This window comes from Callorhinus ursinus, unplaced genomic scaffold, assembly GCF_003265705.2.
Source record: "Callorhinus ursinus isolate GAN/ISIS: 27379988/994484 unplaced genomic scaffold, GSC_fseal_2.0 scaffold48, whole genome shotgun sequence".
Lineage (NCBI taxonomy): Eukaryota > Metazoa > Chordata > Mammalia > Carnivora > Otariidae > Callorhinus > Callorhinus ursinus.
Window position 1 is genome coordinate 313,539 of NW_027397110.1, and position 27,224 is coordinate 340,762.

General features: G+C 54.6%; 1 protein-coding gene across 7 annotated transcripts; it reads left to right on the plus strand.

The window, feature by feature from the left end:
* IL17REL (interleukin 17 receptor E like) lies at positions 1 to 26,750 on the plus strand. 7 transcript variants are annotated; one of them, XM_073882821.1, is made up of 16 exons: positions 1 to 157; positions 4,446 to 4,473; positions 17,977 to 18,126; positions 18,357 to 18,466; positions 18,820 to 18,934; positions 19,185 to 19,229; positions 19,471 to 19,610; positions 19,792 to 19,863; positions 19,945 to 19,999; positions 20,435 to 20,598; positions 20,668 to 20,712; positions 20,995 to 21,052; positions 21,247 to 21,410; positions 21,586 to 21,666; positions 21,859 to 21,916; positions 23,145 to 26,750. In XM_073882821.1, the coding sequence occupies exons 1-16, from the start codon at positions 41 to 43 to the stop codon at positions 23,168 to 23,170; spliced, it is 1,428 nt and encodes a 475-aa protein (XP_073738922.1). In that variant the 5' UTR covers positions 1 to 40; the 3' UTR covers positions 23,171 to 26,750. The 7 variants fall into 7 exon arrangements, with proteins under 7 accessions (XP_073738922.1, XP_073738918.1, XP_073738920.1 ...); XM_073882817.1 differs by having other exon boundaries at positions 20,668 to 21,052; XM_073882819.1 differs by having other exon boundaries at positions 20,668 to 21,052; positions 21,247 to 21,329.
* The last annotated feature ends 474 nt before the right edge of the window (positions 26,751 to 27,224 follow it).

Sequence of the window (27,224 nt, forward strand, 5' to 3'; positions counted from 1 at the left end):
AAGGAGCAGCTTCCCCAGGGCATCGGGCATCCTCACCCCCATGCACACCAGCCAGATGCTAGCTGGGCCAGCCGTGGTGTTCCTTTCCCTGACCTGGAGCACGTACCAGAGCCTGGCTGTCCCCCAGATTGGAGAATGTGGCCTCTCCTGTTCTCAGGTGAGCTCCTGCCCCCTCCTCGACGCCCATCCTGTGGTTAGGCGGCCTTTCCTGCTCTCACGTGAGCCCCTGAACCTCCTAGACTCTCATCTTGAGGGGGCCCTGGTTCCGCCACAGGTGGGCTCTGGCCTGGCGCCTCAGCACATGAGTAACAGTGACAGGCAAGGGGCGCAGGAGGCCCTGGGGCAGTGGGTGACACAGGGGCCTGGGGTCCCCTGGGAGGTGTGGGGCTGACCCTGAAGCTCTGGTCCAGGGCCTGTTTGCTGAGCGCCTCAGGGGGAAGGGCCAGCTGATGTGCCCGCGACCGGTGCCTCTCCCCAGAGCACCTCACGGCTTCAGTGAGCCATGTCTCATCATCCAAGGTGCTGGGCTTGGGATGGCGTCAGGGCTTGTGTGGACACCCTGCTAAGGAAAGGCTGCAGGAATGTGCTCATCCCGGACAGGAGGGAGCCGTAGGGTGAGGAAACGGTGGCCTCCCGGGACCTTTCACCGCAGGGCAGGCTGACTCAACCTTGCCTGAGGGAGGCGTTCTGGCAGCACCTGCCATAAAAAGGGTTCCTGGGTCCCAGAAGATTGGTCAAGGCACAGTGGGGACACAGCCCAGAAGGTGTCCTGGGGCCACAGGGGGACACAGCAGGGACAGGGGCACAGAAAGGACATGAAGAGCATGGGGTGGAGGAAACCTGGAGCACCTGCTGTGTGCACTGTGACTTCAAGAACCAGGGTTCTAATTGGTACAGTGCACAACAAAACAAAATGTAGGTGGTGATGACTCTTGAGGAAACCAGGGGTGGCCTACGGTGAGGTCTCATGTGTGCCTTTGGGGGGTGGTGCCCAGGCCACCCTGGGGGACACTCGGGGACACCCCATCCTCCTCTGGGAGGAACAGCAGCTCCACAGACCCTGGGAGTGTGTCCAGCAGAGGATCCAGGGAGCTCAGCAAGGGACAGAGCAGGCTTGGGGTGGCCGGGCGGGGGGGGGGTCAGGCAGGGCTTCAGAGGCTGGGGGCCCGGCTCAGATCAGAGGTGCCGGGACCTGTGGGGGGCCAGGAGAGGCTCCCTCTGGCTGCTGGTGGGAACCATGGGTGCAGAGGAAACAGCGGGGTCCAGGTTGGGGGGTGACCTGGGCCCCACAGTGAAGGTGGAGAATGGGAGGTAGCTGCTTTGAGTGCACTTTGCGGGTGGAGTTGATTCCCCTGGGGATCCCGGTGGACCAGGAGAAATCAAGGTGGACTCTAGAACATGACTGTAGGTCTGGGCTGCTGGAGATGTTTCGTGAGGTGGGAAGCCTGCGGGGGGCAGGTTTTGGGGAAGGCAACTTAGTTCTGAAATGTGGGGTTTGAGAAGCCCGTCAGACATGAGAGCTGATGGTAGGGGGCAGCTGGGTGGTGCGAGCGGGACCAGGAAGAGGCACCAGCAGAGGTCCCATGTTGGGGCGGGCTGGGATAGGACAGTCCCCAGACCCAGAGGCTATGAGGAGGAGAAAGAATCCTCAAGGGAAATCGAGGAGAGGTAAAAGCGGAGAGGAGGGCTGGAGGGGGCAGGGCAAGCCGCAGAGGGAAGGGACTCTCTGCCCTGCTGCTGCCGACCCCACAGTTAGGACCAGGCCTATGGAACCTGGGAGCTGCAGCCCTGGGGGCTCTGCTGGGGGGGGGGCTGGGGGAGGGGGAGGGAGCTGGGGGCCCGAGGGGGTGGGGAGGGGCGCTGGAGGCGTTGCCGGAGGGGTTTGGCAGGCGAGGAAGGCAAGGAGCTGATGGGGGCTGCCCCTGAGGGATCCAACTTGAGCTGGAGAAGCCAGAGGACAGACAGCCTCTGGCCTCCCCCACACCTGCACAGAGACCCCTCCAGCCTACAGGTGCCAACAGGAGGACTGTTCTGGGCCTCGGCAAGTCTTCGGTCAAACATTGTCCTCGCTGAACTGACTGGGAGAGCTGGGGGGCAGGGGCAGAAGATCACAGCACCAGCGATGCTTGTGTCAGGGGCAGGGGCCCTGGGTGCTGAATGGGGCCATCAGGCAGCCCTGCCTGGTGGCTTGGGGGGTCCCAGCATCCTGGGCTGTGTGGAGGGGACCGGCCCGGGCAGGCGGGGAGCCAGATGGACCAGGAACCCAGGCAGGTCCTTTCCTCTAGCTGAAGCTGAGGCCTGGGGGCAGCTCTGGTGCTGGTGGGGGAGGGAACACAGGTCCCGCCCCAAGACATGCGCCTGGAGTGCGGGTGGGGGTGTCCCTCCCCACAGACAACCCCCACGCATGGCACGGGAAGCCCCGAGAAGCCCAGCGGAAAACCCCAGGGAGGTGGGGGTGTGGCCACTTCTCTGACCGACCCCCCTCCTGGCCCCTGGGCACGCAGCCAGCCCTCTCCCCTGCCCCCTCCCACTCCCGGCTCCCTTCAAGCTCCTGGTACACCAGGACCCTGGGCCACATTGCCCACAGGTGCTTTTCGGCCTGACTTTTGTCCCTGCTGCTCACTCTTCCTGTGTCCCTGAGAGGAGAAGGTCTGGGCACTGAAAGGCCAGCCGCAGACCACAGCCACCAGCCCTCCACTAGACCCCATGCTGCTGCAACTCCAGGGCTGTGGGGGCTCTGGGCACGGGCACAGGGCAGGCCCCGGCGGGCAGGCAGTGCCCCCTGTCCAGGGCACACGCACGCCCTCAACCTCGGGGCAACCAGCAGGACCTCTCTCTGTCTTTGAGCTCTGGGACGGGGGGCACTAGGTTCACGTCGCAGGTAGGATAGTGGATGCCAAGGCTGAGGGAGGCAGTGAGCGTGGCCAAGGACCCCAGCACTGCCCCTCCCTCACGCGCTCAGGACTGCACGTGGGGCCCTGTCCTGCCTTGCTGGGTCATGTCTCTAGGGCTCGTGGGACCGGGCTGCCCCCTCCTGCCCTCCCACCCCTGGGCCGCTGTGCTCCCCGGGACTGCCCAGTCGCATTGAGGAGAGGGTGTCCAGGTGGGCTCAGCCCTTCCATCTAAGCGATGTGAAACAGAAAACAGACCTTGAGAACAGAAACAGAAAACAGATGCAAAACTGGGAGAAGTCCAAACGGTGCGGGGGTTTAGCCATCCCCCACCAGCACCGGTTCCCTAGTTTTCACAGACGCACCATCAGTCTGTAAGATGCCGATGCTTCAGGCAAACTCTCAGGACTATCTTCATGCCTCTTCTGTAAATCTAGCACTGTTGCGAAGTAAAAGGATTTAGAAATGGATGGAGCCGCCAGCCGCGGCATCTCCACAGATCCGAGGGGCAGGATCAGACAGGCTTGGATTCTCCCTTTTCCCACCTGGGTGCCACCGGAAGTGCAGGCCTTCCACTCAGACACCACCCCCCGCCCCCCGGCCCCCGCAAGCTGTGGCGGCTTCCTGGGTCCTTGGAGGGTCAGTTCTCCTCCGGGGAAGGGAGCAGAGGGTCAACATCATTGTTGCTCCTTGTTGCCCTGTGGTGTCGCTGGGGAGTGCGTGCCCAGAGCAATCTGGCGCCCCAGGGCCCCAGCCACCCGGCCCCTGTGGGCTCCCAGGGCGGCCCCCCTGACCTCAGTCTCCCAAATTCGGCTGTGGAGCAGCACCGCCCACCCACCAAAGTGAGGCCTGCAGGCTGGCTGTCCAGCCACCTTCTCGCATGAGCCCCATCTGAACCTGGTGCCCAGTCCAGACCCCTCCCCCACGGGCCCCCTCCGTCAGGCAGGGGGGCAGGGAGGGGTGTGGACTCCAGCCTGGACAGGGACTTTTCACATGCTGTCGCCACCCTTGCCGCGGGCAGCCCATGTGACTTCACCTCCTCAACAAAGCCGCCCCGAACAGGCCTGCAGATTTGCTGCCCCCCAACCCTCCCCCGCTCCTCGGATACCCCTCCCTCTCGCCCCTTCTCAACATCTAACATAGAGTGTAACTTGCTTACATTCTGGATTGTGTCTGCATCTCAGAATGTGGGCTCCTCAAAGGCAGGCTCTTTCCCCACTTTCTTTTATTCCAGAACCCCAGCACCTAATCAGTGTCTAGGAGGTACTCAACCAGTGTTCCCCTAAAGAATGGATGGGTGGGCCCATGCCAGCAGCAGAAGTTGGGAATGTAGTTGGGGCCATGGGGCTCCCCGGGCCATGGGGTCCAGGTCACACCATTTACTGAATGACCAGCATCTGCAGGGCCTTGGGCTGGACTGTGGCACCCCCCCACCCCAGGCCCTTGCCGAGAGTGAAGGGCCATGTGACTCTCCCGGCCGCTGGGGCTCGATTCAGGGGGTAGGACAGAAAGTGGCCAGGCTGACCTCTCACCCTCTCTTTGTTCTGTCCCCAGGGCTTCGACTGCAAGAGCCGAGTGAGCCGTGAGTACATCTCAGGCAGATGGGAACAGGCTGCCTTTCCTGCCCTCCTGCACCCTGGTCAGCTGAGTCACCCCATCCTCCTTGCCACTCCACTGGCCTCCCCTTGCCCGCCTCACAGGATAGAGTGTCCCCCAGATGTCCCTGCCCAGCACCTGGTGCACATGGGCAAGGCCCCCGTTCACGCCCAGCTGTGCACCTGCCGGATAGAAGTCCCACGTTCCTATTTAATCGGAGGACGCCACCTTTTTTTCCAAAGTGGACACACCAGAAATATATATGGAAACCCCCATTTCCCCTTATCAACTTCTGCATTTTCGTCCAGTGCAAAATGACACCCATTTAACTATAGCTTCGTTGTCTTTCATGGCTGCCGCTGCGTCTGTGTGGCCCTGGGGTGGGGGCTGGGGTGGGGGTTTCTGAGGCGAACGTCCCTCCCGAGTGCTCTTGGCTTCACAGAGCTCCTCCCTCTCTTTTCCCCTTTGGCCCCCTAAGGCCATTCAGAACTCTTCCACTCTGATGTGATCATATTTACCAGACTCCTCTTTAAGTGGCTTTACGGATTTGGGGGGATCTTTTAAGAAATTCTTCCACATCCTGAGGTGGCAGGTATGTTTCCAGCGCCGCTGTACTTCTAAAGGTTTTAACATTTGGGTTTCATTTGGCTCTTTAATTCACTAGGGTTTATTTCCACGTGTGGTGTGAGGTAGGGACGCAACTGTAATGTTTTGCTGCCTGGAGACCCATCTGTGGCCGCACCGCGAACTCCTAGCCTGGGTCTGATTTTCCAGCCGCGCGGTGGCTCCCTGACGCCTCTGATCTCAGCTCCTTTCCGGCCCCTCCTTGCTCCTTCCTTTCCTAAACTGTACGGCGAGCGCGGCGACCGTGTGTGCCTGCGTCCCTGAACCCGCAGGTGCAGACTGAGTTGTGAGAGGGTGGCACCGGGGTGCGGCTCGCTCCCGCGCCCCCAGGTGAACGGCCTTACCTGCGGCTGCGCCCGGGGGACGGCGGGGCCCCAGCCCTTGGTGAGCGCCCGCGGGAGAGCGCACCTGACCCCCTCTCCACCCAGACCCGCGGCGGGAGCGGGAGAGCGCACCTGACTCCCTCCCCCAGACCCGCGGCGGGAGCGGGGCGTCGGCGCCCCCTCAGCGCCGGGACCCCTGGTGAGACGGCCCCACACGGGGGAGCTGGGGGTGGCGTCAAGACCGAGCAGAGCGAGGACGACAGAGGCAAGAGACGAGGTACAGACGGACGTGGACAGAGAGGTGGAGGCGTGGGGGACGGGCTAAGCAACCCGCGAAGCCGTCCCGCCCGCTTCTAAACGCTGCGCGAACACGACGGGAGGGGGCGCTGTGCGGCTGGACAGGCGGCCAGAACCGAGCCTCCCGCTTTCTGAGCTCCGAAGGGACGGAATCAGCGGAATGGCATCCAGGACAAATTCCAGACAGTTCATGATCATGAAAAATAGAAATAACATCCCAAAGACTATGGAAGTGCACCAGAAAGGCATGCTAAAAAATCCCCAAACTGTAACATTTCATTTCAAAATAGCTTTCAATACTCACGAAAATGATGTATATGAACAAAAATTAGAAATTCTCGGAAGTGAGGTGACAACACACAGAATTAGAAATAAAGGAAAAATAACTTCAGAAATGAAGACTACATTAGAAGAACCCAAGAGTGAACGGACCAAATATTAAACATCCGAGAGAAACACAAGAAGAGAAGGAGGACATTTTTAAAAATAAAAAGAAATGAAAGAAAAAAGATTAAAATGATGTTTGAATAAATGGTAAGTGTTGCAGATAGGCCAAGAATGTCCAAAATACAGATGCTGAAGAAGAAAACTAAGGCGACAGAAAAAATACTAAGAACTACAGTTCTCAGGAGACTAAAAATTTTTTCTTGAAACTGGGTATTTTAAGGGTAAACCAAGGACCCAAGAATATGGATCCTGAACATGAAACACCAAAACATATTCTAGTAAAATGACTGGATCTTAAAGAGAAAGAGAAAAATCTTTTTGGGCATGTAGCAAAAAGAGCAGACAACTTACAACACTAGGAACCTCCCTACTGTCCAGTCTGAGGTCCTCAAACAAAATTTCCCAGCAAAAGAAACCAGGCAGGGCTTCCGAGAGAAGTGGCTGACTCCCAGCCTGGGGCAGAGAGTGTACAAGAAACGTCTGCCATACCAGAGAGCACAGAGGCTCTCAAAGGGGGACGTCTGCCATACCAGAGAGCACAGAGGCTCTCAAAGACAATGGTACATGTCAGCAGCCCTTGGGGGGCTCCCGGCCGGCTCCGACAGAGGAGCAAGGGACTCTTGATCTCGGGGTTGTGGGTTCTAGCCCCAACCTGAGTGTAGAGAACACTTAAAAATAAAATCTTAAAAAAATTTAAAAAGTCCTTGGAGACAACCTCAGGAAGCTCCCGTTAGCCAAGAGGCTCATATGAGCTTTAAAAAAAACAAAAACAAAAACAAGAATTGCAATAAATTGCAACACATGGGTAAACCCATGTATTCATGATGATCTTTTTTTTTAAAAATAAAGGGAACTCTTCACCTTCTGTGGATGACAGGGAACCAACTCATCACCTTGAAAACTGGGAATCAAGCCTTGATCCTGTCTTTCTTCTGGGAATGCCACCTTGGAGTAAGTATTCCAGCTGATAAGTGGAAACAAAATGGTAAAATTATATCACTGTTTTGCGTCTCCCAATGGCTTGAGTGCTGGTGACAGCTAACATCAAACATGGCGGAGGTCCAGACACAGCATGCCGCCTCCAGCAGGCATTTGACACCAGCGCTAGTCCTGCCAAAGGACTAGACCCGGAGCTCAGTCAGGCCTCTGGGTCCTGCTGCCCGGTTGGCCAGAAATACAGGGGTCTGAAGATGGGTGCTGAGCTGCACCCCGAGGACGCCTGGCAGTTCACAGAGCCTGATTCTGCAAAGGAGGAGGAGACGTGGAGGCAAAGCGGCAGACCAGAAAGGCCAAGTTCGAAAAATAGGCAAAGCCTCAACTCTAGTGCATGAAGAGGCACATCTGGGTGATGAAACCATAAAGAAATATAAAGAAGTCTTTACTGTAGAAGTCAGCATGCTGGTTCTGGAGTGAGCGAAGGGGCTTTTGGACTAGCTGGGGACCGGCTGTCTGGCCCATCTGCTCTGTAATAATTCACAAAGCTATGATTTTTTGGTGAGCTTTTCAGTATCTAAATTTCATTTTTACAATAAAAAGCTTTTTAAAAGGGTCTTAGCATTTTGTATGCCTTCACTTCTTCAATATGAATTTTTGATTGTCAAGTTTACTGAGAGTTTCAGTATGTATTTTCCAATGTGTGTCTTGTTTTAAGATGTATTTATTTATTTTGGAGAGAGAGAGAGAGAGAGTGTGTGTGAGCAAGGGGGGCAGGCAGAGGGAGAGGGAGAATCCGAGCAGACTCCCAGCTGAGTGCAGAGCCCACGGCGGGGCTCGGTCCCAGGACCCTGAGATCATGACCTGAGCCAAAATTGAGAGTCAGATGCTCAACGGACTGAGCCACCCAGGTACCCCCCCATTTTTTAGAAAAGGATTTATTTATTTATTTATTTATTTATTTATTTATTTATTTATTTATATTTTGGAGAGAGCCAATGTGTGTATTTTTTAATATCACCAAGCAATTAACTCAGTTCCAAGTTACGTAGACCATCGGTTTAGCCTCAGAGCCCCCAGGTTAGGGACTTCGTCCCACAAGACTGCCCCCCAGCTTCAAACACCAGCAGCAAGTAACCAACTGGCTACGGATCAGAGGCTCCCACGACCCCTCCTTAGGTTCAGTTACTTTACTGGATTGGCTCACAGAACTCAGAGCGTCATTTTACTTGCCAGGTAACCAGTTTATTATAAAAAGATATAATTTGAGAAAAACCAGGTAGAAGGGATGCGGTAGGGCAGGGACACCCCCATGCCTCCTGGGGCTGCCACTCTCCCATCTCCACATGCTCACCAACCCAAAAGTGCTCCAAACCCTGTCCTTCAGAGTTTTTATGGAGGCTCTTATGGAGGGTTTTACTTAGGCACAATCGATAAATTCATTGGCCATCGGTGATTGACTGGACTTCTAGGTCTTCTCTCCTCCAGAGTGGTCATCATATGGTTGGTTTCCCTGGCAACCAGTCCCCATCCTTAGGGGCTTTCCAAAACTTACCTCATAAACTCAGGTGCGGTTGAAAGTGGTTTGTTATGAACAACAAAAGACACCCTCCTGGCTCTTAGCTCTTGGGAAATTCCAAGGGTTTTAGGATCCCTGTACCAGATAATGGGCACAGACCAATATGTATTTCTTATTATAAGTTACAATATCACACATTTTTATCAGACTTGCATTGAATACATTGATTAATTTGAGACAGAAATGACATCTTATCAGACCTGAGTCTTCCAACCATGAACATGGATGGTATGCTTTTCCAACTGTTTAGGTCTTCCTCAAAGCTTTTATTTATGTTCTTCAGAGGTTGAAGGATAATGTGAATGGTTTCTTTATTTTATTATGTTTTCTGGTTGGTTTTGCTGGTGTAAAGCAATGCTATTTTGGTATATTGATCTTGTATCCAACACATTTGTTAAAAACTCTTTGTTATTTCTTTTTTTTTTTAAGATTTTATTTGTTTATTTGACAGAGAGAAACACAGCAAGAGAGGGAACACAAGCAGGGGGAGTGGGAGAGGGAGAAGCTGGCTTCCCGCGGAGCAGGGAGCCCGATGTGGGGCTCGATCCCAGGACCCTGGGATCATGACCTGAGCTGGAGGCAGATGCTTAACGACTGAGCCATGCAGGTGCCCCAACTCTTTGTTATCTCTAATAGAGTTCCCATTGAGTCTCTTAAGATTTTGTACATAGATAATCACGTATTCTGTAAATGATGACTAACAGTTTATAAACCCATGTTTGTTTCTGGTCTTATGGACCTGGCTCCAATCACCAGGACAATGTTGAACGGGGAGCCCTCATCTTAGTCCTGATATTTATGAGATTGACTGCAAGGCCTACCAGTCCTTATCAGGCTTATGGGGCCTTTGAAATAGATGGCTTCTATCTAGACAAGGAGGTGCCTTTCTTTTCCTAGTTTTTTAAACATTCTTTTTTTTTTTTTTAAAGACTCCATTTATTATTCATTTGAGAGAGAGAATGAGATAGAGAGAGAGCATGAGAGGGGAAAGGGTCAGAGGGAGAAGCAGACTCCCCGCTGAGCAGGGAGCCCGATGTGTGGGACTCGATCCCGGGACTCCAGGATCATGACCTGAGCCGAAGGCAGTCGCCCAACCGACTGAGCCACCCAGGCACCCCAAACATTCTTTTTTTTTTTAAATGTTATGTTAGCCACCATACATTACATCATTAGTTTTTGATGTAGTGTTCCATGATTCATTGTTTGTGCATAACACCCAGGGTTTTTTAAACATTCTTTATCATGAATAGGAAGTGAACTTTATGAAAACTTTGTGCATCTGTGAAAATAATCATACAATTTTCCTCCTTTAATCTTTCAATGAGGTGAATTGTACTGCTAGGTTTTCTAATGTTGACCACACGTGGTGTCCTGAAACAAATCCTATCCAGTCATGTTTAATATATTATTAAATCAAATTGCTAAAGTTTTATGTGGGATTGTGCAACTATATTCAACAGGAGACTGGCCCTATACTTTTACTTTGTTCTGTGAGCCATCAGTTCTGTCTGTTCTCTTCCCCTTCCTTGGGGACATCTTGGCCATTTTACTTCTTTCTCTACATTTCTTAATGTCTCTGCTATATTTCCCGTCTTTTTGTCTCTCTGCTGCCTTCTGGATCATTCACTGGGATCTTTCACTTCACTAATTCTCTCTTTGGTGAGGCCCAGTCTACTCTTGAAGTCATTTGTCGCATTTTTAGTTTCTATTTCTGTGGGTTTCGTTTCTAGAAACTCTGTTTATTGTGAACATGCTTGGTCTCTCTTTGTAGTTTTGTTTCCCACCACGCGTACTTTCAAGCTTGTCTTAGGGTGGCTGGTCTGCAGTTCACATCGGATTCGTCTGTCACTGGAGGACTCTGTGGGGCTTTCTGTGGCCTGTCATTTCTGCTCTCAGTGCTTTGTTTCCTGGCATATTTGTTTATCTTTTAAATATGCCTGCTCAGTGCCCTCAAGAAATGACTCGTGGTGTTCCCCAGGGCGTAGGATGAAGGAGGTTCCCCCCCAGACCAGATTCCCCTTTGTTTCTGAGTGGTACTCAGAGGTAATGTGTGACTGTCAGGACCATTTCGCATTAAAAAACAGACTGAGGTCTCTTGGGCCTTCCTAGAGATGCAAACCAGGGCTGGGAACCAGCACCCAGCCCACCAGAGGTTGTGGGAAGCCCTCCGTTCCTCCCTGCGTGCTCAGAGTAGCCACCCCACAGGGCCCAGGGTTGGGGGTTTCCTCCCAATTGCCCCTGACCCAGGGTGACAGTGGGGGAGCTCTGTGATGCCCTCGGCAGAGGTGGTTTCCTGTGCATCCCTCTGCCATTTCTCAGGCTTTGGCCTGATGATCCTGATTGTTTCATCAGCTTTCACAAGTTTTCGTGAAGCTTTTTATAAGCCTAGTCTCTCCTCCAGTGTTGGTTGTTTTCATCAGTAGAGTTGGTCCAAATAGCCTGGTCTAGCATATTATGGGAAATGAAACTCCCAACTTGTTCTTAAACACACAAAAGTCTTTCTTTCTCCTCCTCTTCCTTTGTCGATAGGGATTTAAATTCACCACCAAGTTTTACCAATCCTTGGGTTCACTGTTCCCTTTCGTAACCCACTTCTTCCTTTTGAGTTCCTATTTCTCCCTTTGAAAATAAATCTGTTAAGCCTTCTTATAGTAAGACTCTGCGGCAGTTTTCTAAATCTTTGAAAAGACCGAATATATTTATTTCTCCCCTGGGGAGATTCCCACGAGTCTTCATGATACATTTTGGGTTCATGATGATTTCCACGGAGTGACACCAACTTGTTCTCCCTGTTTTGCCCTACAGATAATATAGCACCCTTGCATCTCTTCTCTTTTACTCTGTATACTCCCCATTCCGTCAGCTAGTTTGGGACAAGAACCTATTCTTAGACATTTTAGTCTACAATAGGCACCTTTCCTTCTCTATGACTCACTATACTCCAGGCTCCCCACCAGCCCTTCTCTGCTATGGCTCTTTTTTTTTTAATTCTGGTTTTAGTCCTTTTCTTGGTTGGCTGGAGTAGATCTGCTCTTTTTTTTTTTCCCAGAAAAGGTCAAGAGATGTGGATTTCTCATTCCTTGCAGAGAAGACATTTTCACACACATGAGGTGCCTGTGGGTGGGAACAGGACTCTGGAGCGGGGTGGCTTCCCTTAGGGGTGCAGCGTGATGCTCTACGGTGGCCCCTGTGGCGGGGGAACATCAGGCCTGGGGCAGAAACCCCCCAGCCCCACGTTCCCTGGCTGAGCACCCGGCTTCACCATGAAGTCTGTGGACAGCAGGAGGTTTGGCCGCCTCCTTTGGGTGACTCCCCCTCTGACTCCAACACTCTACCCTTGGGCAGGCTCCCTCCCAAAGGCTCAGAGTCCATCAGATCCCACAGTACTTGCATCAGCTCCAAGACATCAGGGGGTCAAGGACACAGGGCAGGGGCCATGCCAGATGCGGGCAATTGTGTAGAACTTGGACCAGTATGGGAGGATCTGATCACTGACTCTGTTTACAACTGCCCACACACGGTGATCATGAAAGGCATCTCAGCTATTCATTTTTTGTTTAATATCCATCAGTTTGGGAGGAGAAGGTGTCAGGAGCCCGCGACCTCCTGGCCCATCCCTGGTCTGCCCGCTCTGGCTGTTGAGGACATGGTGAAGAGCAGCTCATGGGGTGTGAACACAGCTGTGCTCTGTGTGCTTAAAGCTTTTTGAAAAAATTACTGTTTTATTGTTTTATTTTTCCCACTTCTGATCGTCTATAAACTTAAACTGAGTTGGGAGAAACCCCCTCTTATGAGGCCAAGCTCAGTATGACATCTCACCAATTCTGGGGAGGAGTTTGGAAACTCTCTGCCTTCTTACACACATTGTAGATGGGCAGGAAGAAGGAAATTACATTATAGCATTATTTTTTTAAAGATTTATTTTATTGGGGCCCCTGGGTGGCTCAGTCAGTTAAGCATCTGCCTAAGGCTCAGGTCATGATCCCGGGGTCCTGGGATCGAGCCCCACATCGGGCTCCCTGCTCCGCGGGAAGCCTGCTTCTCCCTCTGCCCCTCCCCCTGCTCATGCTGTCTCTCTCTCTCAAATAAATACATAAAGATTTATTTTATCTATTTGAGAGAGAGAGCACATGCCCAAGGAGGCGGAGGGGCAGAGGGAAAGGGAGAATTTCAAGCAGACTCCACACGGAGCCCAATGTGGGGATCAATCTCATGACCCTGAGGTCATGACCTGAGCTGAAGCCAAGAGTCAGACGCTTAACTGACTGAGCACCCAGGTGCCCCTGTAGCATTACTGACAAAATCAACAGAAAGCAAACTGTATATATTCCAAGTATTCGATTTGCTAAGGTTTTACATACGTATACACCTGAGAAACTGTGACCACAGTCAGGATAATGGACAACCACATATCTTTCCATAGAGATTAGTTCACAGTTCCTAAAATTTTATATGCATGGAATCAGACAGTGTGTACTCTTGTGTCTGGCTTCTTTCACTCAGCACCATTATATTTCAATTCATCCATGTGTTGTGTCAAAAGTCCGTTGCATTGCATGGCTATACCACCGTCTGTTTGCCCACTCACCTGTTGTTGGACACTTGGGTTTTGGACTGCTAAAAATTAAACCACTATCAACATTCGTAGACAAGTCTTTCTTGTTACTTTTGGGTAAATATCAAGGCACAGAATGGCTATATCATACAGTAGGTGTATATCTAACTTCTAAAGAAGTGTTTGTGACATTCTCTGCTCCCACCAGCAATGTACAAGAATTCTCATTCCTCAACATCCTTATCTGCAGTAGGTATGGTCAGTCCTTTCCATTTTTGCCATTCTAATACTTAATACTGACTCATTGTGGTTTAAATGTGCATTTCCTTAATGTTAACTGATGTTGAGCATTTCTTCGTGTGCTCACTGGCCACTTTTATCTTTTGTATGAAGAATCTGTTCAGATCTTTTCTTTACTGGGTTGTTGGTTTCCTTATTATTAAATTTGGAGAAGTCTTTACAGATTCTGAATGCAAGTTCCTTACCAGATAGACGATCTGCAAGTATTTTCCCTCAGCCTGTGACTTGTCTTTTCATTCTCTTACCAGTATCTTTCAAAGATAAATTTTGATGAAGTCCAATTTATCAATTTTTTCTTTGACAGTCACGATTCAGTGTCGTAGCTAAGAAATCTTTGCCTAACTCAAGGTCACAAAGATTTTTTTTTACTATCTTTTTTTTAAGTGTTATAGTTTTAGATTTTACATTTAAATCATCAGTGCATCTTGAGTGACCTTCGCATGGAGTGCAAGGTATGGATTAAAGTTCTTTTTTGTTTGTTTGTTTGCATAGGGACATCCAGTTGACCCAGCACTATCCACTGAAAAGACTGTCCCTTTCCCAGTGGGCAGCCCAGCGTGCTTGTGGGAAATCAACCATCCGTGGGTCTTTTCGGGGACTCTATTCTGTTCCATCCATTTGTCTGTCGTGATGCTAATACCACACTGCCCTAATCCCTGCACTTGATCACTTTACAGTAAGTCCTGAAATTAGGCAGTGCTGGCCTTCACTTTCGTTCTTCTTTATCACAGACAATTTGACTATTCTAGATCCTTTGCATTTCCAAGTGAATTTTAGAATCAGCTTGTCAGTTTATGAGGGGGGCAGGCCTTCTACAAAGAGGATTTGGATCACAATTTCACTAAATCTATGGATCAATTTGGGGAGAACTGACATCTTAGCAATTTAGATTTTCTGCCCCATGAGCCCAGTGTACCTCTCCATTTATTTAGGTTTTCTCTAATTTCCCTCAGCAATATTTTGTAGTTTTCAGGGCATAGATGTTATACCTCTTTTGTCAAATTTGTTCCTAAGTATTTCATATTTTTATGTTATTGTAAATGGTATTTTTAAAATTTCAATTTGCAATTGTTCTTTGCTAGTATACAGAAATATAGTGTATCTTTGTATATTGATCTTGATTCTTGCATTTGCTAAACTCATTCTGTAGATTCCATTATATTTTTACAGAGACAACTATGTCATCTGTGAATGAAGACAGCTTTACTTCTTTCCAAACTGAAAAGGAAGTTTGTTTTCTTGCCTTATTGCACTGACTAGAATCTCTAATACAATGTTGAGTAGAAGTGATCAGAGCAGTGATCCTGATCTTGTTCCTGATCTTAGGGGAAAACAATATATCTTTCACTGGCAAACATGATATTAACTATAGGTTTCCCATAGAAGGCCTTTATTAGATTGAGAACATTTCCTTACATTCCCTGTTTGCTGAGAGTTTAAGAATAGATACTGAATTTTGTAAAATAATTTTGCTATGACTATTGAGATGATCATATGTGTTTTTCAAAATTTGTTAACATAGTTAATTATGGTGATTGATTTTCTTTTTTCTTTCTTCTTCTTCTTCTTCTTTTTTTTTTTTTTTTTTTTGGTAGGCAGCAAAGCAAGGTTTATTGAGTGAGAGTAAAAAGCTCCCAAAGAGGGAGGGGACCCGAGAGGATTGCCCTATAGCGACTGATTTTCTAACATTGAACCAATCTTGTATTTCTAGGACAAACCACACTTGGTAATTATGTATTATCCTTTTATATGTTGTTGGATTCCATTTACTAAAATTTTGTTTAGAGTTTCTACTCTATGGCCATGAGGTATCTGTAGTTTTCTCTTTTAGTAATGTTTTTGTCAGGTTTTGATATCAGAGAATGAGTTCCAAACTATTCCCTCTTCATCGGTTTTCTGGAAGAATCCATGTAGAACTGGTAGTATTTCTTTCTTAAACATATGTTTTCATTGACTTTTCTCTATTGCTTTTCTGTTTCCTATTTCATTGTTTTCCACTCTGATCTTTATTTTTTTCTTCTGATTACTTTGGGTTTTGTTACTTTTTCTTCTCCAGTTTGAGATATAATTGACATGTAATTTAGCATTAGTTTAAGGGTGTGCATTTACTCTTCTTTCTCCAGTTCCTTAAGGTGGAAGCTGAGGTCACTAATTTGAGATGTTTTTTTCTTTTAAAGGTTATTTATTTAATTGTTGGAGAGACAGAGTGAGAAAGAGAGAGCACAAGGGGGGGAGGGGCAGAGGGAGAAGCAGACTCCCCGCTGAGCAGGGAGCCCGACGTGGGGCTCGATCCCAGGACCCTGGGACCATGGCCTGAGCCGAAGGCAGACGCTTAAGGACTGAGCCACCCAGGCGCCCCTGAGATTTTTTTCTCTAATATAGGAGTTTAGTGCTACAAATTCTCCCCTAAAAATAGTGCTTTGGCAGCATCCAAATGTTTTTATATGTTGTCTTTTCATTTTCATTCAGTTCAAAGTAATTTCTATTTTCCCTTTTCATATCTTCTTTGGCCCAAAGGCTATTTGGAAGTGTATTGTTTAGTTTCCAAATACTGGGAGGTTCTCCAGACATATTTTATTTTATTTTTTAAAGATTTATTTATTTCAGAGAAAAAGAGAGAGAGAACGAGGGAGCGGGAAAGAGGGTCTCGAGCCGACTCCGCGCCGAGTGCAGAGTCTGACGCGCGGGGGTCCAGCCCATGACTTTTTTTTTTTTTTTGGTAGTGTGGCTCTTCTGATGAGGAATTCTCTCAGCTTTTGTGTGCTAAAGAAGTCTTTATTTGCCCTTCATTTTAAGACCCCTCCCTGTGGCAGAGCACCCGGTTGGCAGGCTTGTCTTCAGCACTGTGGGGGCTCTTCCGCCTTCTCCCACAAGAAACTTACTGTTCTCATGTCCTTTGTTCCTTCTCCATAACGTGCCTTCTTCCTCTGGTGGCTTCTACAATTTTCTCTTTGCCACTGGCTTCCAGCAAATTGATCGTGGTGTGCCTCGTAATTTTTTCCATCTTTCTTATACTTAGCGCTCACCAACTTGGATCTGCGAGTTTAGTTTTCATCAGGTTGTGTCCTGAAACCATTCTCTATGTATTCCGTCTGGCTTTCCAGGCTGTGTCAGGCAGGAAGGTAAAGCTGACCTCCATGACTCTGTCTAGGCCACGGTGGGATCCACAGAACTGGATTTCTTTCCCATGAACATCTTCGGATCTTGTAACTCCTGCTGTCGCCTTGAGTCTCTTTCTGAAGCCAGTCCGTCTGAGCTCTGTCGAGTGACAGGCTCCTTGGCGAATACCAACAGCATGCTCATCTGGGCCCCAGGGGAAGCACCACTGCCTCCTGCAAAGACCTGGTTTTGGGGCAACCTGCCTTGTCCATAGCCCACCTGCTTGCATGTCGCTGGAGAAGGTCCTGGAGCAGAAACAGCCTGCGGCCCCGGGCCCCCGGAGGGGCAGCTGCTCTGCCCCTTCAAGTCCTGCCACAGTTCAGGGCTGGGGCCTCTGAGGAGCGTCCATTTCTCAGTCTCCCCGCAGAGGTGTCTTGGATGCGCCATCTTGCTCTGTTCCCCCTTCACCTGTGAGTTAGCAGTTCGGCCTGGTCTGATGGCGGGACCCTCTCCTCCGTAGTGCCGGCGCTTCCCCTGGAGTTCTAGCCTCAGCAAGATCTCCCTGACAGACCCCCTAGGGTGTGCCTTGGGGGCCCCTGGGCGTTCTGGGCCCCCGAAGCACCCACTGAGCACACACACCTTCCCCTTCCTGGACACGCGGTCCCACCTCGGGGTTACCTCCTCCACCACCCATAGCACCAGGCCTGAACACCATCTCTCGTGCCTGCAGATGAGCCACAACCTTGGGTGTAGGGGGGCACCTGGGCTGCTGACTCTGTGGGGCACAGACCTCCCCAGGGCTCCACAGCTCATGGGGCTAACCCCACTGTCCTCCAAGTCCTCAGCTGCAAGCCTGGCCAAGCGAAGGCCACAACTGCGCTTAGCCCCTGTGCCTGGAAGTGAGACCCCAGCTCCACCAAGGCCTAGGGCCAGTCTCACCTGCTCCAGTCTACCTGCTGGCCTGTGAACAGAGCCCTGGGCTCCAGTGACCTTGGGGTCACGAGCCAGGTGCCCCCACAGCCCTTTGAAGGGCAGCGATGGGCTTGCCAGCTTGTCAGAAGTCAGGGTCCCCTGCGCCCAGGCTGGCCGGGCGGGGCAGCAGCTACCCACACTCAGGTGTAGCCTGCTCCCCAGTCTGGCCCCGCTCCTGATGCCCGAGGACAGCTGGCTCCAGGGTGGGTCCACTGTTCACTGATTGCACTGGAGCAAGATAGTGAGGACCCCTCCCCAGACATGCCATACCAGGGCTCCCTCCACTGCCCGGCCACCCACAAAGCCTTACCCAGGCACTGGGGAGCCCTGTGGCACTCACCCACCTTCTCTCCTCCCCAGGGAACATTTTTAACAGCTTCTGCCGGCAACCCCCCACATCCATGTCCCCATCGGTCCTGGAGGCCCTGAAACTCACCACTGCCATGAAGTGTGCCCCCCATGAGGGCTGCTCCCTAGTCCTGCGTGTGCAGGCTTCCCTCATACTGCATGGTGAGAAGCAGCCTCGGGGAGGGGGGCAGGGGAGGGGCCATGCTGCTTGCGATGGTGGGAGCACCCAGGAAGCGAGGTGGTGGGCTCGCGGCTCCTTTAACTCCACAACACTTCAAGGGGCAGGGTAGGGCTAGGGGACTCCACTAACTGCACTGCCCAGAGAGGAGGGGAAGAAAGAGGACTCATTGCCCTGGTCTGACCAGCTCTGTCTGGCTCCTCCCCTCACCCAGATAGCCTGCGGGGCTTGGAGGCCTGCTCCATGAATCTCGACACCCAGGAGACTCAGTGTCAGAACGTGCGGGTCTCCAGGGCCTCTCGTCGACGGCAGGTGGGGCGGCAGGTGAGGCCAGGGCCTGACCCAGACCTGCTGGTCCTGCCCCAAGCCTTTGCCAGGCAGGAACAGCTGTCCCCTGGCTGCCCTCCCTTCCTGGATCCACCCAATCCACCCAAGGCCTGAGGACAGGAGACCCTTCTCCTGGGTTCCAGCTATGCGAGGTGCAGCTGGCCTGGCCAGGGATGGGTAGCTAGAGACCACAGGTCCACCTGGCTCACACCTGTGCATGCCCACCTGGCTCACACCTGTGCATGCCCACCTGGCTCACACCTGTTCATGTCCACCTGGCTCACACCTGTGCATGCCCACCTGGCTCACACCTGTTCATGTCCACCTGGCTCACACCTGTGCATGCCCAGCTCCAGGTGCATTTTGATTGCTTCGAAGTGAGTGTGGCTCAGAGCCTCTACGTCACCCTGAGGACCGTCCCCCACTTCTGTGGGGTCCAGCTGGACCAGCAGTACCATGTGGAAGGTGGGAGCCCATGGGGCTAGCCCCGGGTACAGTTGCCACTGGCTTCTAGGGACAACCTGGGGTGGGACACCTGAGGTAGGGGGCAGAGCCCCATGCTGGGCAGCTCGCAGCAAGTGCCTTTCGCTTCATTTGGGGGCACGGCCTCCCTGGGAGAGGAGAGACTTCTGTAAAGCACAAGGGCAGAGGCTCGACTAGGGTATAGCTGCTGGGGACAGAGTGGCTGGGCCCCCCATTGCTGTGCCATTTGCAGACTGCAGAGACGAGGACGTGGGGAGGAACGTGCCTGTCTGCTTTGGTGAGGCCCCGTCCTCAGGTGGGACTGCAGCCCCGCAGCCCCTGGGGCGACCCCCACACACCCGCCCATGGGGGTCTTCTGCCTGCCCCACTTGGGAAGTCATGATGGGTCCTCAGGTGGGCGACTCCCAAATGCCTGGGTCTAGCAAGGGGTCACCATTTGGAGGCTCTCAGGACAGGTGGAGACCTTTGTCCGATGACCGCTAGTCCCAGCGTGGCCCCCAATTGCCGCCCTTCTACAGTCGAGAAGTTCTCCTACTGGGTGGACCGCAGCCGCAAGGTCATTCTGGTCCAGGTGCCCGAGGCCCCCGGGGCCCCCGACTACTACGTCCGGCTCTGCCTCAAGTGGTTCACCTGCGAGGATGTGGGTGCCCCGGTGCGGGTGAGCCCAGGCCCAAGCCCTGGACACCGACCCCTGGCCCAGACCACACACCCCCGCCCACGTCCCACCGACCCGTGGCCCAGCCCCCGAGACCACGCCTCTGCCCCCCCCCCTGGCCTTCCCAGCCTGGCCCAGTCCCACCCACTGGGCCCCCAGGCCCTAAGCCCTCCACTCCACGCAGGTGACAGTGAACAGGATGTCCCGCACCGTGTCTCTGCCCTACAGCCAAGAGCTGCCCTGCCTTTGCCTTGAGGTCAGTGAGAGTGTGGCCTCCACTGCCGGGAGGAGACGGAGGGAGGGGCAGGGCCTGCGCTGACCCCAGCCCCTCCCGCAGGGCTGGTCTGCGACCCCTGACGCCGTGCGGATGCAGGCCTGTCCCTTCGAAGATGGCAAGTGCCCTATGGTGTGGAGTAGGGGTGGGGGGAGAGGAGGTCAGCCGTGCCCGGCAGGGTGGGGCCGGCCTGCTTCAGCCGCAGGGGGACACAGTGGGGAGGAAGCGTGCGGACAGGCCCCGTGCCCGCGTGAGCCTGCCGTGGACGGCATGTAGCCAAGCCCTTTGCTGTGGCAGTCTGTGCATAGACACGTGTGTGCGCAAGCGCGTGTGCGCCCAGTGCGGATGCACGCGCCCGGTGCACACGGATGCACGCGCCCTGGCCTGGCTCGCGTGGAAGAAGCAAGTGTTCCGAGAGCGGCTGTCCGAGGGGCGGAGGAGGGTTGCCCGCTCTCCGCTCTGCTCCCGGAGGCCGCACCAGCACCGGGACACACACAGACGTGGGCGGGGGCTCCGCTGACTTGAGCCCCTGGGGGAGGGTCCCTCCCTGCAGAGACAGAGGCCCTGTGGGACGCCATCCGCTACCACCCGGGGGACCAGGCACTGAGCTGGGAGCCGGCCTGTCCCGTGAGTGGTCACGTGAGCCTGTGCTGGCGCCCGGGGCCAGGGGCCCTCTGCCACAGCCTGGAGCACTCCGGCCGGCCGGCACACGGCAGGGTGAGTACCGCCCAGGCGGGGTCGGGGGTGGGCGTGGATGGCGGGGGCCTGACTTGAGCCCCGCCACAGGTGCAGTACCTGCTGGTGGACGCACAGCCCCAGCTCTGCCTGAAGGTGAGTGGGCCAAGCTGCGGCCTGCCCTGTGCACGACCAGCACGGAATGCGGGGTGCGAGGAGGAGGTAGAGGGGTCCGGGGCTCGGGCGCAGGGGGCATGCAGCCACACACACTCCCAGACCCTGCCCAGCCCTGGGGTCCAGCCTCCCAGGAACCCCTCTGACCCCCATCCTGATCTGAGGGTGGAGCTAAGGGATTCTGGGGGGAGGCCCAGCCTGTCCCAGCCCCCAGCCAGCCCCCCACACACTGCCACGGCCTCAGGCCTCAAGACTTCTCTGCAGTTCTCCACCAGCCGGGGCTTCCGGGTGAGGTGCCCTTTCCAAGAGCGAGGCTTCCAAGGTGAGCTCTCCATGGGGCGGCAGGGCAGGGAGGCCGGCCTGGGGCCTTTGCCTTTTGCCGATGCAGGAAATACCGCCCTTTTCTTTGCTCCCGTGATGCCTCTTGGTCAGGCAGGTGGGATGACAGGGTGCTGGGTCAGTGGGAGGGAGGAGGGCAAGTGGGGGGTGCTGGGCCTCAACCCTCTACCTCCACAGCCTGGAAGATGACCGTCCAGCCAGCAGCCTCTCAGGGCCACCTCCGGGTCACCTTCTTCTCGCCCAGCGCTGCCCATTTCCAGGTGCACCTGTGTCACCAGAGGAAGTCATGGGCCCCTGCCTGCCGCCCAGTTCTCGGGGCCACGGCCCTCCCCTCAGCCTCAGTGAGCCCGGTGGGGAGGGGGGCTCCTTCCTGGGGAGGGTGGCTGACCCCTTTCCTGTCCACAAGGCCTTGAGTCAGCCCCTGGAGGCCGCCCAGTGTGGAGGGGTGCAGGCCACTCTGCTGTGTGAGCCGGTCTTCCCCCGCCGCTGCCTATGACCGACACCTCTCCCACCCAGGGGGACTTCATGGCTGACCCTGCGGTCGCCTTTGTGAACATTCCCAGGGACGAGGCATGTGTACCCAACACCTGCATCCAGGTGGGTGGTGCTGCCCCACCCAGCCCTCATCCACCTACTGCAGTCCCAGACCTGCTTCCCTGTCATCAACCAACAAAGCTCCTCGGGGGGCCTGTCAGCCCAGCAGCCTCCCCAGGCCGTCGCTCTGGGGGATGCAGTCAGGGTGCGAGGGAGGCCGCAGGCTGGGCTGACCGAGCTGCCCTGCGCCCACAGGGCTGGAGGACTGATGTGCTCTTCTCCGCCCCCCAGCAGCTCTGTGACCTTCAGTGCAGTGAGTGCCCCCGCTGGGTCTTGGGCCCCAGAGCTGCAGGAGGCCGAGGGCTGGACTCAGCTCCGAGCCTGATCCCTGTCTCCCACGCTTAGGGTGGGGGTGTGAGCCCTGCACAGGAGACTGGGCATTGGTGGGGGACAGAGGGGCCACCTGCCTGGAAGTCGGGCCACGCTCTGAGCCAAGGCAAAGGCAGACCAGCCTGGCCCCACCCCTGACTTGAGAGGTCAAGGGCCCTGGAGGTCCACTGCAAGCGCCCATCCCCCAGGTCACTGCACCAGTGGTGGGGCTTCCTCCTTCCTGAGCGTCCACCATGCCTGACCAGGGCTCTGGTTCCAACTGTCCAGGAACTCGGGATGTCCCTCAGCCCCCCTCCACCCAGCCAAGTCACTTAGGCCCAGACTCCTGGGACCTCGGGCTTAGCAGGAGACAAAGCTAAGCATGGGGGTTCTTCTGTATGTGGCCCAGGAGGGTGGCCTCTGCCTGGGGGTCCTGAGAGGGGCGACGGGATGTAAGTGGGGAGCAGGCATTGCCACCTGCATGGACAAGAGCCCTCTGGCTGCTGAGGGGAGAGCAGACTGCAGGAGCCGAGGGGGCCAGAGGAGGATGGGAGGGGGCGGGGCCAGCCTGTGGCCCAGGTCTCCGTGGCTCCAGGGCAGCCCCAATCCTGCCCCCTGCCCCACTGGAAATGCCCTAGAGCCTGGGGAGCATCTCTTAGACCTGTGTCCTCTACCTCCTCCAACCCCTGAGGAGGTTTTCAGCCAAGTCTGGGTCCCCTTCCCCAGCAAAGGTCCCCTCTAGCAGATCACAGCCCAAAGGGTGATGGTCGCCCTGGGGGGCCTGTGTCTGGACTGGGGCTCCACCCACTGCCAGCCCGGTGACCTGGGAGCAGGTCTCAGCCACTGCCAGAGCCTCCGTGCCGCGCTGGGTGGGTCCCAGGGACAGGCCCGAGAGCAGAGGGGCTGGACCCGGCTCCAGTGGGAGTGCATACTGCTTTTGGGGTCCAGGTGGACTGCCCCTGAAGGCAGGACATTGGCCTGCTGCCATGCACTGGCTCTCCAGGACTGGGCAGCCTGGAAGGTCCTGCCCAGTAAGCCCTGAGCATTTGGGGTCTGCGGCTCCCTCTCCTTCCTCCTGCCGCAGTGGGGGGGGGGGACTGGAGGAGGGTGAGCCCCCAGACAAGGTTGGCATTGGGTAGGCTGAACCAGCACCCCCATTCCTCTCTTTCCAGCTGCCACCCAGGGGACAGCAGACTGAGGCCAGGAGCCTCATCAAGGACGAGCGAGTGCCCTGGCTGAATGCTGGGGTGCAGCGGAGGCCAGCTCATATCTGGGTCCCCAGGCCTCTGGCAGCAAAAGCCAGGCCTCAGAATTTGGAGGTGGCTCACCTGAACCCAGGCTGTGGGGCCAGCCTCCTTCCGGCTCCCCAGAGGCGCAGCTCCCTGGGGGCCCTCAGGCTGGGCCCAGGGCTTTGGGTCAGATGAAGGACTTTCAGCCCCTTCCTGAACCCCCTTGGTGAAGGCCTACAGAATGGCTAGGTGGGCTGCCCTCTCTCCCAGATGGCCTGGCCTCTGACCTGCCCTGTCTCAGCTTGGTGCAGCCTCCCTCTGGACCGCCTGTGGTCGTGGCCACCATCCCTGGCCCGAGGACAAGGGCCTGGCCGCTGCCTGATGGCTGCCAGAGCTTTCCCAGGGCCCTGGAGAGCAGAGTGTGACCCCACACCATCTGCAGCTCAGCACCACTTCCAGCTCCTGCCCAGAGCACTCCCATACTGACCGCAGTCCCCACGCTGGGTGGCCCCTACTGCCCAGGCTGGGTGTCCATCTAACCCCCTGCACCAGCCCTCCCAGAGATCAGGTCACCTTCCACTCTCCGGCCCCCCAGCCCGGCCCGTCCAGGGAAGGCTGGCCATTTCCTGGGGCCTCAAGCGCCCCCTGCCGGGATGTGCCATTCTCCCAAGTATCACACTCTCTGAGGGCCACCCAGAGGGACCCTTGGCCCGGCAGTGGGATTTCCACACCCCAGGTCGGGGGTCACCCGGAAGTTGGGCTGTCAGATGTGCCCCACAGAACTCTCATGCTGGCTCCCAAGGACCACCAGGCCGCCCCTCCTGAGCTGCTACCATCGGAGGCTGGACATCCTCTGTGCCTGACCAGCGCGTGCTCATGGAGGGCGCCCCAGGCCTGGCCCCAGACAGTTGGCTGTGCTGCAAACGCACTCCTACCCCCAGGGCCTGGCTCCGCTGTCCCTCCTTCTCCTTCCCTTTATGGTAGCTGCTGTCCCCGGCAAGCTGGCGGGGGCAAGCCGGTGCACCCCACACTCAGTAAACACTTGTCCACCTAGCTCGCCTTTTCCCTTGAGGACACAGATGGGGTCTGAGGGGCAAGGTAGCCCCTTGGCACAAGTGGGCTGGCGGGGAGGATTACGGAGCCTAGGTGTACCTGTTCGTATGGGGCCTCCAGGTAGGAGGTGGGATTGCCTCCAGAGGCAAGGGTGATCCACAGACTGCAGGTGGAGCCTGCTCACCCCCACCACGTGCGAGCCCCCAGGCTGTCCCTGAGGACACCCCATAGGCTGGAGATGCCAATACCCAGACGGCCTGCCCCCAGGCCATGTGTGGGAGGGAGGGTGGTGTTCAACCTGTCCACCCCTGCTGGTGCTCAGCCCCACGAAGGGGGGGGGGTGGAGCAGGGGCGCCCTTTCCCGAAGGCCCCCTCTAGCGTCCCCATAAAGTGGCCGGGTCAAGCCAGGAACTGAGAGAGGGATGGGACGCTGGGGGAGTGGGGGTCAGGGAGGCCTCACCCTCGGGTCCCAGACTCCCCACTCCTGCCCTGGGTCAGGGTTTAGGGGCTGGCAGCCTGTGGCTCTGCGCTCACCATGTTTCCTCCTTGCCTGGGATTTGGGGCCATGGGGTCCTCTGGAGGCCCTTGTCTGCCCGTGGTGCTCCCTCCCCATCAAGGCCCAGCTGGGGTGAGGGACCAGAGTCCGGCTATGGTGGGGCTGCCCCTGCCAGGAGTTCCTGCACCCCTCACTTGGACCATCCAGGAGCCCTGTGGCCATGCAGAGAAACCCTGGCTCTGGCCCAGGGCTACCCCCGGAAACCCTGGCCTGCCTGGAGGTGGCACAGGGAGGGGTTGCAGGAGCTGAGCAGGTGTAGGCTCCCTCAAGACTTGCTGCTGTCCTGGCCTTCCACAGATGGGGGAAACTGAGGCCCAAACAAAGGCCATGACTGTGTTCCTCTCAAGGAGGTTCAGGGCCATAGGGAATGAGGTGAGGAGGGGCATGCTTGGGTCCCAGCTTCCCAGCTATCCACGTGTGTGCTGCCACCAAGTGGCGGTGGTGCTCAGTGATCCAACCTCCACACCAAGACCTTAGACCACACCCAGCGCCCCGTGGCCCAGCAGGCCTGCCTTGGCCAGGAACACCGACCCCTACCCTAGCCAGAAATCCCATCCCCACCTCAGGCCACTCCTGCCCAGGAGTAAAATGCTGATGAACTCAGGCCCCAGTTTGGGGAGGACGAAAGGTAGGTGTCTAGGTCACCCATGCCCAGGCTCACAGTTGGACTGCAGGCGGCCTTTGGGACATGTGTGTGCCTCATTCATTCATTCACCCCTTCTCAAGCAGGTGCTGAGTACCCACTGGGTGCCCCACTGTCCAAGCACCAGGAACTAAGATCACCGCCCCTGCAGCTGGGGACCAAAGGGTCTGCCCTGGATTGAGGGGCTGATTGGGTCAGAATTCTCAGCCCTAAAGCCCGGAAAATGGGGACCGTTGGTCACCCTACCTGGAGTGATGTTTGCACGGGGGAGACAGACCACAAACAGGCTGACGACATGAATTAAATGGGGTGCCCAGTGTCAGTGTGAGGCTGTGGGGAGAAGGCTGGGAAAGCAAAGTCTGGGTGGGGTGTGCCAGGTGGACTAGGGTGGTCCTGGTGCCATGTGAGCAGAGCCTGCAGGGGCGAAGGGTCAGGAGCTGCCGGGTTCTAGCAGGATCTGACCAGTGAGAGGCGGGGTGTGGCAGGCAGGTGGGGCCATGGGATGTCCTGACGTGGGTTCCGTGCGTACGAGGGAAACAGACCGACATTTTGGCCTCAGTGACTGGAGGGCAGAGCTCCATGGGCTGAAGAGGGGACACGGCAGCTGGGGTTGGAGGTTGGGCATGTAAGTGTGAGCTGCCTCTTGGACATTGATTCATTCACCAGTGCTTATGCAGTGCCGCTGTGTGCCCACTCCCTCAGTGGCCCACACGGGCACAGACCCCTGCCTGAGGTGGAGGATCAACACGTAAATGCAAAACAAGGAGTAGATCCTCCAGGACGTGAAAAGGGCACTCAGAAAGAAAAAGCAGAGCAGGGTAAGGAAAGGAGCTGGTCCTGGGTCTCATGCAAGGACAAAAGGAGACGAGGGAGTCAGTGGACACCCCTGGGACCAGCAATTAGAAACAGTCTCCGGCTGATCCAGTGAGTCCTCTCCACAAAGGCTGAGAAGAATTAAACAGTTTTTCTATTGAATAAGCATTTAGAGATTGCAAGGCAGAGACCTCAGCCCTTCATATGAACCAGGCAGGTACAACCCTTCCATACAAGATCTTGAGAAATGATAACTTGTCCAAAGTGCACCTGACATATAGTCTATTTCATGTGATAATAATAGAAGCACCCCAGCTCTCTTTGGTTACAATTTGCATGGAATATCTGATTCCATCCTTTCACTTTCTTTGTGTCTTTGTACCTAAAGTGAGTCTCTTGGGGGACGCCTGGGTGGCTCAGTTGGTTGGGCGTCTGCCTTTGGCTCAGGTCATGGTCCTGGGGTCCCCCTGCTTGTGCTCGCTCCCTCTCTCTGTCAAATAAATAAAATCTTTAAAAAAATAAAGTGAGCCTCTTGTACACAGCATGCAGTAGGTGGATCACGTTTTTTTATGCACTCTGCCAAACCCTGCCCTTTAATTGGAGAGTTTAGTCCATTTACATTTGAAGAAATTACTGAAAAGAAAGGATTTACTTCTACCCGGTAGTCATTTGTTTTCTGTGTGTCTTATATGGTTTTCCTTCCCAAGTCCTCCACTGCCTTTTGTGGTATTGATTTTTGTATGGTACCATTTTTTATTTCCTTCTTCTTTCCTCTTCTGTATACTTATCCAGTATTTTCTTAGTAGTTTCTTTGAAAGTTACAATTAAAATCTTAAAATTATAACACTCTGGTTTGAAGAATTTCAGTTGCGTCTCAACAGTATACAAACATTCAGCTCCTGTACATCTTCATCCTTCTCACAGTGTTGTCACGGGGACATCTTTATGCATTGTGTGC

What these genes read in the sequence shown, in the direction of transcription:
- IL17REL (XM_073882817.1), top strand. Translation starts at nt 41, where the DNA reads ATGCACACCAGCCAGATGCTAGCTGGGCCAGCCGTGGTGTTCCTTTCC. An exon ending in GGCTTCCCTCATACTGCATG is followed by an intron (nt 18,127 to 18,356) that starts GTGAGAAGCAGC and finishes CCCCTCACCCAG; the next exon opens with ATAGCCTGCGGGGCTTGGAG. An exon ending in GACGGCAGGTGGGGCGGCAG is followed by an intron (nt 18,467 to 18,819) that starts GTGAGGCCAGGG and finishes GTGCATGCCCAG; the next exon opens with CTCCAGGTGCATTTTGATTG.